Source organism: Neodiprion lecontei, chromosome 4 (assembly GCF_021901455.1).
Source record: "Neodiprion lecontei isolate iyNeoLeco1 chromosome 4, iyNeoLeco1.1, whole genome shotgun sequence".
Lineage (NCBI taxonomy): Eukaryota > Metazoa > Arthropoda > Insecta > Hymenoptera > Diprionidae > Neodiprion > Neodiprion lecontei.
In genome coordinates this window covers 15,975,788-15,991,187 of record NC_060263.1, presented here as the reverse complement: position 1 = coordinate 15,991,187, position 15,400 = coordinate 15,975,788, and the positions used below count along the sequence as shown (strand labels likewise).

Here is a 15,400-nt window from a genome sequence, read left to right as displayed (position 1 = left end):
GCACACTTACCCACTGCGCACGGTTACCCCTGAAGACTCTACTTATATTTGCTCACTACATTTTCATGGAGAAAGTGGTCCAACTGAACAAAATCCTGATCCCTTAAGCTGTCAAGAATTTAAAAATATTGATGAATCAATCAATAAGGTAAGGTATACAATAATTTATACACAAATATAGTTTTCGGAGTTATAACCTCAAACCTGTTTATAGGTGATCAAAGAAAGAACCAGCTTATTTGAAAAATATAAAAGAGTTGACATGGAAGAAGCAAATGGATCTGATCATACAAAAAAAGATAATATTTTAGCAGCTGCACAGGTAGAGTATGAATAATATAAAATAATAAAAATGTATTAATCTTAATAAAAAATTTAATAAATCTTTCATGTATTATCTCGTATTAAAGATATTATTTATAATAAAGACTACTAAAAATATTCTATTCAGTATAACATTTACATTTGGCTTATTAATTATGCCATGTATAGCTGCAAAATATTAATGACTTATTTTATAAATTATTTCCATGAGTAATACTCATGTTAACTACAATGTTTTTTTCAAGTACAAAAAATTAATTGACATTATTAATTAGAATAAAAATGTAAACATTAATTTTTTTTATAAGTTTTCACATAGTAAAGAAATATTGATGCCTAATCTCTCAATCAGCTCACTTTTTTTTCCTTTTTGCGGACGTCCATGACATTTTAGCCACCTTCTCAATTGTTCACAATTATGAGCTTCAACCGAATCATAAATAAGTGAAGCACCATCGATGGTTTCTTCCAATAATTTATTTGTTTGTGGACATAATATTCCTTTCCCAGCCATTGTTGATCAGAACAGTACGAATCTTTTGAATTACCGCTATTTCAACTTGGCGGCTACGCTTGCGCTCGTCTTATGATGAAAAAGCCCATAACGCGGCTACCCTCACCACTCAAATTTCAGTTGCTTGCAAGACCTGAATGTAAAGACCGTTTTTATGACAGATGCCTGAATTTTTCTCATGCCAAATTTCACCAAAAAAACCTAAATCTATATGTATACATATATAATGGAAGAGCGAGAGAGAGATTCCAAGCGTTATAACGGGTTTTTGCTTTGAAATACGTATTTTCCTCACATGTATATATATATTTCTATACACTAGACTCGTCCAAAATTAAGGAAAAAAATTAAAAATACGCAGGGTAATGGTAGGAAAAATGAAACTGATTTAAGCGTCAATTATATTCAATGTTACTATACATAAAATAATGGTGAACATGTGACTATAACTATCCATACATATTTTTTTTCGCTCGAAATTGTGTATACATATTATCTTATATGATAAAATTATTTATTACATTATTATGTTATATTAACCCGTTATAACGCTTGAAATCTCTCTCGCTCTTCCATTATATATGTATATATGTATGTATAGATACTCACAACACCGTAATTAAGTTTTTTTTAATTTCATTTTATCTCAAAATTCACAGATATTATATATTTAAAGGTATTTATAGCAATATTTCCTAAGAATATGACTAAAATTCAAAAGAAAAAAAAATATTATAAATATTAAAAATCTAATTACAGATTCGAATTGTTGAGAAAACAATTGTATAGCTTAAAAAAAAAATGTACGATAATTATTAACGGAGTTATTGAGTTGATAATTAAGCGGTGAGAACAGCCGGGCGCGCGAAGCCTCGAGCCCCCCACTACGCCGCCCGGCTTCAGATAGCTGATATTTTTTTTCCCCTCCAATATTAATTACAACAACATTAAAGAAAATAACACTTAAACACCGTTATCTCCGGTTCTAATCAAGATATTCATGTTTTTTTTTTAAATTACTCGTAAAATGAAGGGCAAGTACTATCCATCATAATATTTACAATAATATGAATATTCTCGAAGATATCTCTATTTGTTTAAAAGCAAAAAATTTCAAGTCGCCCAAAAATTGAGGTTTTCGAGTATAAAAAATTTTTTTTTTCATTTATGGAAAGTACTAGTAACGAACTGACTCCATGATTTTTTGGCAACCCGTGGGCCAATCACATAAGAAAGGGCAGACGATATACGGATTTTGGCTTGTCGCGGATTGTCGCTCAACTATATAACACAGCCAAAAAAGCCTTGCATTATAATTTTGAAGACACTTCATATTACCTGTACCATGAGTTTCAAATCCACACGTTGTTTATTCATCACTTTATAACAAGAAATGTAAATTTTTTTGTCCACCGCATTTTGCATTTTGCAACTAAACAAATAGAGGAAATTGATCTCACGATAGCTTGTTTTATCGAGAATGATGAGACGAACAACTTTTGTTTCAACAGTTTTCGTGTATGACCCATAACAAAGACGTTATTTAACAAAATGTGGGGTCTCACAAGTTTAAACAATCGTTGCGGACAAACCCGGACCTAACTTTTTGGGGCATAGGTGAAAATATGTTCGTCCGTCTCTAATTAACCTTCAAAAAAATCGGCTAACCTACATTATTCCAGAATAGAACTTAATTTTATTCTCCTGGACTACATGTATGATGGACGATGTATATCATACATACATCATCATATCATACATCACACGTCATACGTCATATATCATACATCATATGATGTATAATGATTTTAGTTTTTACATTTCAGACAAGAAATACGCACTTGACCTCTCCTACCGATTCCAGAATCAATCGGCTAGGCCCTTCGATGGGCAGCCCTTGGCTAAAGATATATTCTTCAGTTAACGGGTCAGATAATAACGCTGCCGTTCTGCCACAGCTGTATGATAAAAATTTTCGCACGTACCTTTCAAACATGTGTTAAAATACACTCGAAGTTTTAAGAAGCTTCGTTCCATTTCTCCCTACCAAAAAAAAAAAAAAATTGCCGACAATCACCTTTTTAGGTCTTCAAATTGGGACACTGCGCTAAATACTGTCTCATATACGGAGCATCCATTACATCTCGATCAAAATCAGCGCATCCGTGATGTATTATAGTTACTCTGAATTTTTTTCCATACAAACACTTTTCGAAAAACAATTCTGCTCCTCTACCCAACGTAAATACTTCACTTGCGACTAGCTAAAACAGCGTTCTGATTTTATGCCTACGAAAATTCAAGATCGATAGAGCAAATGAAAAGTCGTTGGCATAATTATGAATACTAATGTTATGGAATACATCGAGTGCGTGTCGAATAGAATCCCATTTCAAAATGAATAATTCTTATACTTTTATATCATGGCCGATTAATGTAGATAATCTAGTTTGTCTCCTGGAAAATTAAAACCGCATATTCAAGTCGGTAAGTACACACAGGCTACGTACTGGCTTGGGCTCACCATTGCGAAAACTGTGTTACTCGCGAGGTGAATGCAGCTAGCATGATGTCGAAATCGGTAACTCTCTGATGTTCTGTAATAAGTTCTCAACTCTACTGTTGGAACATCTCAAGGGGCGCAAGCGAACCCCGATTTTCAGTTGTCACATCGAAGCCCATTAGGGCAACTGTCCTTATACACGTCAGTCAACGCCTATAGCAACACTTTTTTTGTATTGTAATACATGTTGAGATTTAAAATTAATATAACGGCCTGACCACGTTTTTTGTGATGCCAGACAGTAATTATTATCTTGTTGTTATTGATAAGTAAAAGATCTAGAAAGCTGATTTCATTATTAACTTGTAGTTCGTGTGTAAATTGAAACCTAGGATGAAACATGTTGAATTTATCAACTAACTGTTGCAAATTTTCTTTATGAACACACGTGATCATGTCATCTACATATCTATGATAAAAGGCCACGTCAAAGTTTAAACTTTGTAGTGTTTTGTTTTCAAGATGTTCTAATACCAAGTTCTAATACCAAGATCTAATGGACACGAAAGCTAACAAAGGCAATGTCACAGGTTTAATGGATAGCAATGATTATTATAAACAAAAGAGTGAGGCCATCCTTGATGACACTAACACATACCAGAAATTGAACAAAGATCCAACGAAGTCGATTGAAAAACGTATTAATCATCAATTCAATATTTGGCAACAAGAGAATTTCATTGATGAAAAACCGTCCAAACAGTTAAAATATCCCAACTCTTTAGCACCACGTATTTATTTTCAGCCAAAAATACATAAGGACAATATACCGCTTCGACCAATTGTTTCAAACATAAATTCTCCAACATATAAAATGTCTAAATTCTTAGCACGGGTGTTAACTAACATAATTGGATTGACTGTTAAACACGTTGAAGATTCTTGGTCGTTTAACCACCTTCCTCAGCTTCAAAAAAAGAATATTGAAGAGAAGTCGCTTATTCAGAAGTCAATTCCGACGGAGGATTGCATCGCTTAATGTTTTCTTCCTTCTCTTCCTCGGCTGCTTTTTTCGTTAGGGTGTCACAGACTTCTTGACTCGCGTTACAGATATTTTACAGACTTGGGCAATATGCATTTGGACTAAGTCCTTGAGAAATATCCATTATGCCACAAAATAGTGCGATTCCTTTCATACCAATGCCTAAAAGTCGCATGGCAAAAACTATTCGATCGTTTATTTCGAAATCCTTATTAATCAGAGGACATGAGTTTGTACAATTTGAACCACAATTTCACTTCATCGCTATTTTGAAGCCCAATCTACGAGATCTCGCTTCACTAAAAGTTATATCTTCTTGACACGTCTTACACATGACAAGCGCACCGATAAATGAGAAAACAGAAAAAAAGTTGAGAACCGTATTCTCTGCTTATACAAAAGTCGTCGTTTCCAGTATTTTTCAATTGTTCTATCTTTCAAATTACCTAGGCCGGTATACAATGGACATAACGGTCGAGGTATGTACAACGGTCATGGGGATGACTACCTGCGGGCCCCAACGCAGCCTTTAAGCCTCTGTAATTATGGGAGTTCCACGAATTTCAAATTAACATGAGACCCATTCTGAGGACCCCAAACTATAAGAAAATGCTAATAAAATCGAATTCTTGAAGTTTTTAAACGGAAACGTCCACTTAAACAATAATAATAACAGTCAAACGATATTTGGTTGTGTTATATTTTTGGAGTGTTACCCTTTTTGAATAAACTGACACGCTAAAGCACGAATATGCATTTTTCCTAATATTACCGTGGCAATGATACAGAAAAGAGGAAAGTGCCAGCTTAATTATTATAGATATAATTATAACTACGAAGCGATTCTCGTTACCCTGATACGTGAGGAAGCAGAGAGAAAAGTACAACACCACCCAAAATAGGATTGGAAACGCGATGTATGTGCGGATGTAACTCTTTACAGAGAATATCACACAATATTCCCACATTTTGTGCTTAATTCATCGAATTCAGAAAGCATACTTTTCTCATACCGTATGATAAATTTCAAAACAGGTAACCAATAGGGCCTGAATAACGGCAGCTGTGTCCCCCAGGTAAATACTGATAAATATACTCGATAATTCCACCCAAGCCCCAATAGCTATTTTCATGTCATGGGTGTAAAGTGAAACGGGATTTTATAATCCGGGTGCACGTATAAAATCCCGTGCAAATTAAGTTGTTCGTTATAGTAGGCCGAAAACGGGATTTTACGCCTGCGCCCGGATTATAAAATCCCGTTTTTGGCCTATCATAACGAGCAATTCAATTTGCAATGGTCGGGTTCAAGATTTGCCTTTGCTTCTAGGTGTTTGTGGATTTATGCGTAAGTACAAAACTTTTATATTCAATTAGGAGTGATTACAAAGTCTGCATCGTTTCTCAACCTACTAACAAACTTCTTTTGACGTTGCTATCAGCTCTTTATCAAAATAAGACACTGGTTTATGACTTTCTGGTAAACTTCGACCGCGTTTTACCTAATTTTTTAAACTGGAACTATTTACGGGTTTCGGGAACAGCTTGGATTAAACCCATCACATCGTACTATTTCAAATATTTCGAAGCCAAGAAAAACGGGGTGGGTAGCATGTATATTTTAATTGGAAAAAAGTTTTAAATAGCCACAAATTATAATTCTGTTATTCGGTAGATACTAGCAAACAAAACAGTCCTCGTGAGTGTCGTTTATTTTCACTATCCGGCTTACGATGCACTCCGACAGCAGTTTACAACGGCTGTAAATCTACAATATTTTTACAACTTCGTTTACCGTTGTGTACCTAGCATGTCGGATAAGTATGGCGAGGGGTAAGTTGATTTGGCTCTCAATCATGAGCCAATCGGGGTTAAGTCCAATAAATCTTGTGTCCAATAATGCTGGTATCCAAGCGGCTGGTGTCCAAACGGAGTTCATCCCTACTGGTCATCTCAGTTATGTCCAAGTGCTAAGTCAAAGACTATGGGTTGAATTTAAAAAAAAATCGATTTTCTGAAGTTTTTTATTATAAATATTCAAAAACATTCTTGTATGTTGTTTACACTTGAATACAAATAAACATAGTCATTCGTATCCGAGAAATTTTTTTTCATATTACATCAATTCATTTTTTTTTTTCACATTAAGGTAGTAATTGTATTTTATTCTCAAGAGGTCAAAGGGCGATACCCAAATCGTCAAAATATCTATTCGGTCTCTTTGAGGGCGATTTTTGCTCGCAGCTGGTGTATGGTACCAAAGTGCACCAAAACGTACCAAAACATATTTTACGCGACTTACATTGGTGTTTCGTATACGTTGGTGAATTTGGTTACCTATACCAAGCACTCGCTAAAAATCTTCTCAAAACTAGGATAGTAGCAGCTTGACAATATGAAATATACAGGGTTGCCCAGAACTATCGCCTTGTAGGCTACCAATGAGGTCTTCATAAAAATCTTGATAGGATGTTTGTTGTTTGCGAATTTCAACTAGTTAAAACTGACCAATCTAGCATCTGATGATTCAGGACGGCTGCCGGGCGCATGAGTAATGGCCAACTCTGTTTGGAGCTATCGGATCCTAGCAAATTGGCCAATTTCAATCAGCTGTAAGTTGTAAACAGCAAATTTCCTGTGAGAAATAAAAACGATTCCTTCACTGATTTTTACGAATAATATATTGGTAGCCTGTAAGGTGCATAGTACAAGAAAATGATACTAGAATCTCTTTCTTCTTTTTACATATGATAATTCCATATTCCTTGTTTCCGTCGAGACTTTGAGTTTCTACTTACGCACGGTAATAATTACAATTGCAAGAATAACGAGATTGCGATCATCGTAGTGCTGTCTATAATCGTAATTGAATTAGTCTAGGAAAACATTTAATTTACTTGCAAGCAGAGATCGTCTAAGCACATTATCGTCATCTACGTATTCATATTTTTTAATTGAATAAAACAAAATTATCATCCTTTCTTCATTTCTCTTCTTTCAGTTCCAGAAAAGTAATATACCTTTACGCATAGGAGAAACTTTATTGCGTAAAATATTTTTCTTCTTCATATCAGGTTGATCTACTATACTATGTACAGTGAGAGGAAGAAATTCTTGTATAGTTATTTATAGTATTATTCACTATTGATTGCGCGCTTTAGCCAAGTAATGAGATGGCTCATTCACAAATGATTTTAATCAGTATGAAGACAAACGACAAAATCCAATCATACAGAAAACTAGTTTACAAATGGAAATTTGATACATCAATTCAAATAATTATCATCACCTAATTTTTAAGCAGTAAAACGACTGAAAAACTATAAAAAGTCGAAACCAATTCGTGAAAACCGTGCAGAAATTTTAGTAGATTTATCAACGTCCCTATTATAGACTTTTGGTACATTTCTCAAGTTGACGAGAAACAAAACGTCATGAGTGTAATTTAATTTTTCCGATCAGCATGATTTCCCAGTAAATTCAATTCCAGAGAAATCAGTTTCATTTAAATTTATTCAGATTTGATATTTCATTTCTTGATAAGTGATCGCACAAGAAATTCTGTTGTGTCTCAACCAACTACTGTTTATAGAAATGCTAGTATCATAACCAAATCGACAGTAATTGATAATCGTATATCCTAACAGGTATGATAAATTCGTAAAATTTCATTACACCAAAAACCGAAGTTGACATGAAACTAGCCCGAATCTTCTTCACAAATTTTTTAGTCGTCGGGTTTTTTTTTGCTGAACTTATCCTGCTTTATACGAAGTGACACGGGAACGATATTTTCCATTATATTAAATGTGTACCTACAAAATAACGTTTGTTCAAATGTTGTTACTATTTTTTCTCTTTTTAAGCCAGTGATACGTACGATCAAGGTCAGCACTGCTGTAATCTATCACAGCTTATAGAAATTTCAAAGACTCGAATATGTATTTTTTCGTAATTAATTTTTTGCATATTTAAGAAGCTGACGTATGGACAGACTGTTACAAATATGTGTATCTAAATCTATAAATGGTCTTGACTTGTTTAGGACATAATTAATTTTTTTTTATCGTTCCATTTAATCGACCTTGTAGCGTCCGACTTTAAAACACAATATTACGTGGTGGTATACATTCAGACATACAGAGCTTGAATGCGTTTACCATAAATGGCAGTAATATCATTATTAAAATTACGTGCAAACACTGTTGTTAAATAATCTGTACACTTTTTATGTGAAAGAGAAAAAAAAAAACACGAAATAAAATGTTACGTTGTCATGTTACGTCTCACATTTTATCTCGCAGTCCTTCAGTTTTAGATTCACATTTCTTTTTGCTTGCTTCTGTACTTCTTCTTTTCCTCTTTTCAATTGTGATTCCTAACCTATCGAGACTTGAATTGGATAGATATTCAATCGTTCACTTAACCGAGCGGATTTTCTTATCAGGGATTCACACTTCCGTCTTTCTTTACCTCTTCGCTCGTTACGTTGGCTTTGTCATCTTTCTCGTTCTCTGGAAGACATTGAATAAGAAATGATCAGCTCTACGATGCAGAGTTCACGTGCAGGCAATAAAATTGACCATAAAATATACAAATCTTCGCAACGTAACAGCAGCTGCTTACCTTTTATCTCTGATTTGATATCATCTTCTTTTTTCAAATCTGAATCACCGCTTTCTTGCCCTTTCTCGAGTCGCGGCCTTTTTCTGGAGCCCTGAAGTAAAATTGGTTGAATTCATTAAACACTCTGATGACATGGTGTGGATTCACCCATTTCCCACAACATAAATGATTCTATTTTGGTACATTTAAGTCAATTTTTACCTTGAATGATCTGTTATCCCTTCTCCCACCATCTCCCTCGTCTTCGCTATCGCTATACTCATTTTCGTGCTGTATTCGTTTGTCTAAATCTCTCTGCGGCAGTCTTTCGTCTGGGTTTACTTTCTCGTCGGCTTCAGAGTCCTCGACAATGGCGCCGTCTTCAGGAATGGCCTGAACTTGAACCCCTGGTGCGTGAGGTAGCATCCTCAAATTTTCGAATAATCTCGTTCTGTAATAAAAATTAGTTTGTGAGTATTGAGCGTCTGACTTTGACAAGCAATTGTAGCAGTTGAACGATGATAAAATAATTTTAATTACTTGATTTTCTCCAGATATTCAGGTGTATTCTGGTTCGCCATATTAGAGGGACTTATGTGCAGTTTGAAGTCGGGACCGAAATATTCAAAGTAATCATTGTAGGGCAGTTCATTGGCTATTTCTGATCCCAAAGCTACTGATGTTTCATATGTCCAACACCTAGAAACGTTACGGATGGTGTACCCACCGCCACCTACCATGAGGAACGGTAAATTGTACTTTTTAACAAACTCGACGCATTTGCCATGTCCTCGGACCGTTAGATTGAAGCAGCCAAGTCTGTCACCTGAAATCGAATCGTTGTGACATTAAATATTGAGTAAGATAGCGTTGTTTCTTGACCAGATTTACCAAACTACAAACATTTCAATTACCTGTTAACGAATCAGCACCACATTGCAGAACAACTGCAGACGGTTGAAACGTCTCCATAACTTTCGATATTATTGGTACAAATATCGATTCGTAACTTTCATCGTCCATTCCATCCCTCAGAGGAATATTGACTGCGTAGTACTTACCCTACGAGTAAAAAAAAAAGGTCATTTATGGGTGAAAAATTTCCGTTCAACTTATTTTTGGGGATCACGAATTCAGCCTGTAAATTTTAAACGATCAAAATATCTAATTACCTTTCCTGCACCAATATCTCGAAGGTCACCAGTGCCAGGGAAATATTCTCCATATTTGTGAAACGATACTGTCATTACCCTATCAGTTGTGTAAAAGGCTTCTTCAACGCCGTCGCCGTGGTGAACGTCTATGTCAATATATAATACTCTCTGATGATACTTGAGCAATTCTAAAATACCAAGGACTATGTCGTTGACATAGCAAAACCCAGAGGCCTCGCTTTTCTTGGCATGATGCAGCCCGCCTCCCCAATTTATGCAAATTTCTGATGCCTGTTTGTTCAACTTGACTGCAGCCGCTACTGAGCCTCCTGCTGATAGCTGGCAAAACTCGTACAAGCCGTCAAACACCGGACAATCTTCCCCCACATTGACTGGATAAGAAGAAATTCAGATTATAGTCACCTTACAGTTCTAAAGACAAGGAAATATTGATCAACAAACAAACGACCATTAAAATAATATTTGTTTTGAGAATAAAAGAATTAAAGAATTTGGATAATCTAAATAATTAGACATTACTACTTTTGTTTTTCATCCCTTCAAATTATATTTTCCTGTCATTTTATGCTTGGCTAAAATGAAAATTAGAATATAATTGAATGTTAAGACCCGCAATCAGAAAAAGATTTTGCATAAGCTATCAATGGTCCTAAACGGGTGAAATATAAAAGCTACAATTTTCAATGAACATCATCTATACATAAACTATATTGAATCCATTTGGGTCAATATTTGGGATAAAATGACATGATGAAAGCAAACCGAAGCATTATTACAATGAGAAATTAAAAATATGAAATACTATTTTATGTTGCTTAAATAATTTTAATTAGCACTTCTTTCAGGTAAAAGTTTCAACTCATTAATACTGCAGATTGGAGATAATGAACAGGTTAGTTTTCTTTAAATGCAAAATAAATATTTCTAAAATGCAATGATTCAGTTGAATATATCAAGCGTCCTTACAGCGTTGCATTTGTTTGTTGTATTCAGACATATTGTCGGGCCTGATTGATCTGAGGAACCTGATATACTCGTCGCTGTGAAACTTGGTCATTTCATCGGCGGTAGCTTTGTGTGGTCGCTGAGCATAGAGTATATGAAAACAAAGAATTAAAGGATAAAGACAATTGTTCGTGGTAGTTGAAGTTTGGATAAAAGTGAAAGAATCTTAAAAAAATATCTTACATAAATTTCCATCTTTCTGTACAGTCCATAATTAAGTAACAAATTATGGGTCATCCTTATGCGATGCGGTTTCATGGGATGTCCTTGGCCATAGTAATAGTTTCCAATATCACCTATTTGGGATGGGGGGAAAAAATAAATGCATCAATGATTTAAAAATGGGTAAAAATATCGCTAGCAAATAGACTTGAGTATTAGGACTTCAAAGAAATAGTTTTCAGTTGATACACAGAACGACTCTGATAAAAGGGGATGAAGCAGCCGAGAGACCCGCGAATACGAGTACCGTTGAACCGTAGGAATGGCCGATATCTGACTTCCTGCATAAACTACGGTCAACGGCGTGCGGCCAGTGGGTTTCTCGCGTTAACATTCGAAAAACCGTATCTCTAGCCTCAAAGTACCGTTAAACTGGTATTGATGCACCCCGATGCTTCGGGGAGTGAAGATTCACCGAAATAGCTGAATATCGTTGCGATCCAAGACTCGATTAGCACAATCAAATACAGAATAGCGAAATGCTGCGAGGATCTTGGGTACATTAAAGCGGGGACTCCAAAGAACAGTTTGACAACACGGATTCTCTGACGAAACGGTGATCGCGTCGCCTTGATCAAACTAAAAGAAGTACTGAAATACTCACTGTCGTAGTAGTAGCAGACCCGCTTCTTACTGTGCGGTGCTGTGGACATTTTCGATGTTTATTTACCAATTATACCGAACTGAATCGCGACAGCATACACAGGCACTACTGGCCCAGCGCGGCTCACTCAACAGGACACGGCGTCACTAGCGTCACGTACGTACAGACAGCAATGCAAGGCAGCGCAGGCGTCCCTACCTATGCCAAGTCTAGTTATTGGTCAAACCACCCGCAGCGCCACCCTCGCTCAACAGTTTGTCGAGACCGTTAAGACGCTGCATCAAGCTCCGACAAACCCATGACAAACCCGATAAACACATGGTCGCTGCATAGACTATATAACATAGACTGAGCATTAGGTCGGAGGTGAGTCGGAGCAAGTGTACCCTGAACCTCGATTCCGCCATTCTTGGTGCTATCCTTGTCTTACACCCGTAGTTGATACTGCTATCTCTGTCTAGCGGTCTTGGGGTAGGGATATGTAGGATGGCACAGCCTGCAACTGCCCCTCACCTGCTTTTTTCTTCCCATCTAGCGATTGGTTCCCGCACGATGGGCGGTATTAAGAAAGGAGTAAGGCGGAAAACCTCATAAGAGAAAAAGAGACAGCACCACAACGATAGACATTCAGGGAGCAAGGGAAATGCCCGGCGTGCTCAATCTATTTTATCTTAATATATATAAATCTCGTGTCACAATGTTTGTCCTTAATGGACTCCTAAACCACTTAACCGATTATAATAAAATACGCACACCATGTGCAGTTCGATCCAACTTGAGAGATAGGATAGTTTAAATCTCAAATTATAGTCTCAATTTTAATTTATTGCTAATTATTTGTCTGTTATTATTTGACAGTCACAATTATCTGTTAACTCCAAATGATTCTAACAGATGTCGATACCTTTCGACTGGGTTGAGTAAGTAATCAATAGATGGCGCTGCTATGGTAAATCTACGAACGTGTCACATAAGCTACATTTTAACAGCATAATTACCACGTGTTGTTGACGCTATAAAATTAATTAAATTTATTTTGTAGTGAACGAAATACCGTACAATTCAATTATTTCCACTTTTTAAATTTTTGGTGTTAGCATAGCCGGCCACGTGTTACTTAGACTGAAGTGTAAATTGCATTCATATTATAATGAAGATAATACAGTGAAATTAATCCTGTTTGCTTAATATCAAGTGTAAGAACATTTTAATTAATTGTGTTCAACGTACTTCCCCTTCAAATCTCAATCCAGTGAATTTGTATACCAACATCAACATTTTCGTCTTTGTTCGTAAATAATTTCATTGTACTAAAGGGTTATAGTAGTAGAAAGTCAAATAAGGAGATCACCATATTTTTTTACAAATACCATCTGTGTGAAAAAGCATAGTGGACTCCGTGACTGATGTTTTCTTATTGTTCCTCTTAGATTGTTTACTATAATGTAATATAACAAAAACTTTAGCCACAGCAACGCGTGGCCGGGTCAGCTAGTATACCTATAAGTCTATGGGTGGATGTTATAGGTAATCCTTCGACCATGGGCAAGCGGGACATGTGAACGCTTTTGTATTTTCTCTCTAAAAATATTCACACAAAGACAGCTGTGTGATGGATGTTAATGAGACAGAACACCAAAATTCGGTTAAGGTGACTGATTTTACGAGCACTGAATTTTCGCGTACCTATCACAAATACGAGGGACCCGATAGGCTATTTACGAGAACCAAGCGCTAGAGTGAAGGAGAAAAGCAAGTGAGGGGTAGTTGCTGGTTGTGCCATCCTGCATATCCCCACCCCGAGATCGCTAGAAAGAGATAGCAGTATCAACTGCGGGTGTAAAACAAGGATAGTACGAAAAACGGCGGAATCGAGGTTCAGGGGACACGCGCTCCAACCTAATGTTCAGTCTATGATCGGTCCACTAGCAGACGACGCTACAGATAGACTAGCAAAATGGCGTCGCCGTTGGAAAACCTGGAAACCCAGCTCGAACTTTTTATCGAAAATGTGCGCCAGATTCGTATAATAGTGAGCGATTTCCAACCTCAAGGGCAAAACGTGCTCAATCAAAAGATGTGAGTATAAAATGTTGCTTTCCGTATTCTGTTCAAACGCCTTAAACGGGGCCGACTTACGATAACGTACCGAATGTCGTTGACAAGTATTTGACAACTCTCAATTTCTAAAGACACTTGTTTGTCTCTCTCAACTGTCTGAGTTCGAACTTATCCACTGTTGAATTTGTCGTCTATTCAAAGCTAATAATTTTCTAAACTATTTCGAGCAATTACGAATATTTTCTTTGCGAAGTTCTTAACCATGTTGTCGGCATTTTGTATACAACTAACAATCTCCTGGTTCCATTCTGTTGCAGACAAGGTCTTGTGAATGGACTTCAAGAAGTGGACAAGTTGAAATCGCAGGTCCAAGATGTTCACGTTCCGCTGGAAGTCTTTGAGTAAGTACCGATCCAAAAGCTAAGGGAATTCAAATTTATGAGGGGGACTTTATGACAGAATTCGTTAAAAATTGTATGTATTCTAAATACTAATTTACAAACATTTGTTTCTTATTCGATAGTTACATAGATCAGGGACGAAACCCACAACTCTACACCAAAGACTGCATCGAGAAGGCGCTTACAAAGAATGAACAGGTTAAGGGAAAGATTGATGCGTACAGAAAATTCAAGGCCAACATGCTGCTCGAGTTGACTTGTGTTTTTCCTAATGAGCTAGCAAAATACAGAGCGATTCGTGGTGATGAGTAATGAAATGTTATTATACTATGTTATGCATAGCTTAGAGTTTTTATCTCCTAAAATTTGATTCCTTACTTGTGTATTTTTCTCATAAATTTTCTTTACTTTTAGAAAATAACCAGTTGTTATATTTTTACTGTAAAACCAAATATTTCAGCACTTTGATGACTAAGAAGAGACCAAGAGTTGAAACCAAAAAAATAAAAAATTTCTTTGCATTTCCTTCAAACTTTTAGGCTTGAAAAAAAGAAAGGTAATTGTCATTCTTTAGGCTATTTTTGACCTACTGCGAAAAACGCTGAATATAATTCATTGAGACGTTACATCAAGCTAGTTTTGCGAGATGAAATGATTCCACGTAGTCTAAAGTTGCTGCAAACAGCGGATCAGAAGTTGCAGCTGAAAAACGAACATTTTCCTTCGTAATTTCTCAGCTGTTGGTCTGACGATGTTTTTAATAGCTTTACTGAGTTTCTTGAGATCCAATTAGTCAGAAACCGCTTCTGCACCGCAATTCTGAGATGAAAAGTCTTTGAACTAACAAACTTTGAGCTCGACCATATTCAATTCTTACATTAAATTTATAATGATTTTACAATATACTTGCGTCAATTAGCGTCTGTGATGCCCCGTTTATATTT

General features: G+C 36.1%; 2 protein-coding genes across 2 annotated transcripts; one reads left to right on the top strand and one right to left on the bottom strand.

Moving 5' to 3' along the window:
- Positions 1–6,442: 6,442 nt before the first annotated feature.
- Positions 6,443–12,164, bottom strand: LOC107220303 (histone deacetylase HDAC1). Its single transcript, XM_015658845.2, has 9 exons — positions 11,995–12,164; positions 11,352–11,464; positions 11,130–11,247; positions 10,161–10,534; positions 9,903–10,050; positions 9,529–9,814; positions 9,211–9,439; positions 9,010–9,100; positions 6,443–8,897 (listed from the first exon to the last, which is right to left on the bottom strand). The coding sequence occupies exons 1-9, from the start codon at positions 12,041–12,043 to the stop codon at positions 8,827–8,829; spliced, it is 1,479 nt and encodes a 492-aa protein (XP_015514331.1). The 5' UTR covers positions 12,044–12,164; the 3' UTR covers positions 6,443–8,826.
- Positions 12,165–13,552: 1,388 nt separating this feature from the next.
- LOC107220289 (mediator of RNA polymerase II transcription subunit 10) lies at positions 13,553–14,877 on the top strand. The gene is made up of 3 exons (XM_015658824.2): positions 13,553–14,073; positions 14,373–14,456; positions 14,579–14,877. Exons 1-3 carry the CDS (start codon positions 13,952–13,954, stop codon positions 14,766–14,768), a joined length of 396 nt encoding a protein of 131 aa, XP_015514310.1. The 5' UTR covers positions 13,553–13,951; the 3' UTR covers positions 14,769–14,877.
- The last annotated feature ends 523 nt before the right edge of the window (positions 14,878–15,400 follow it).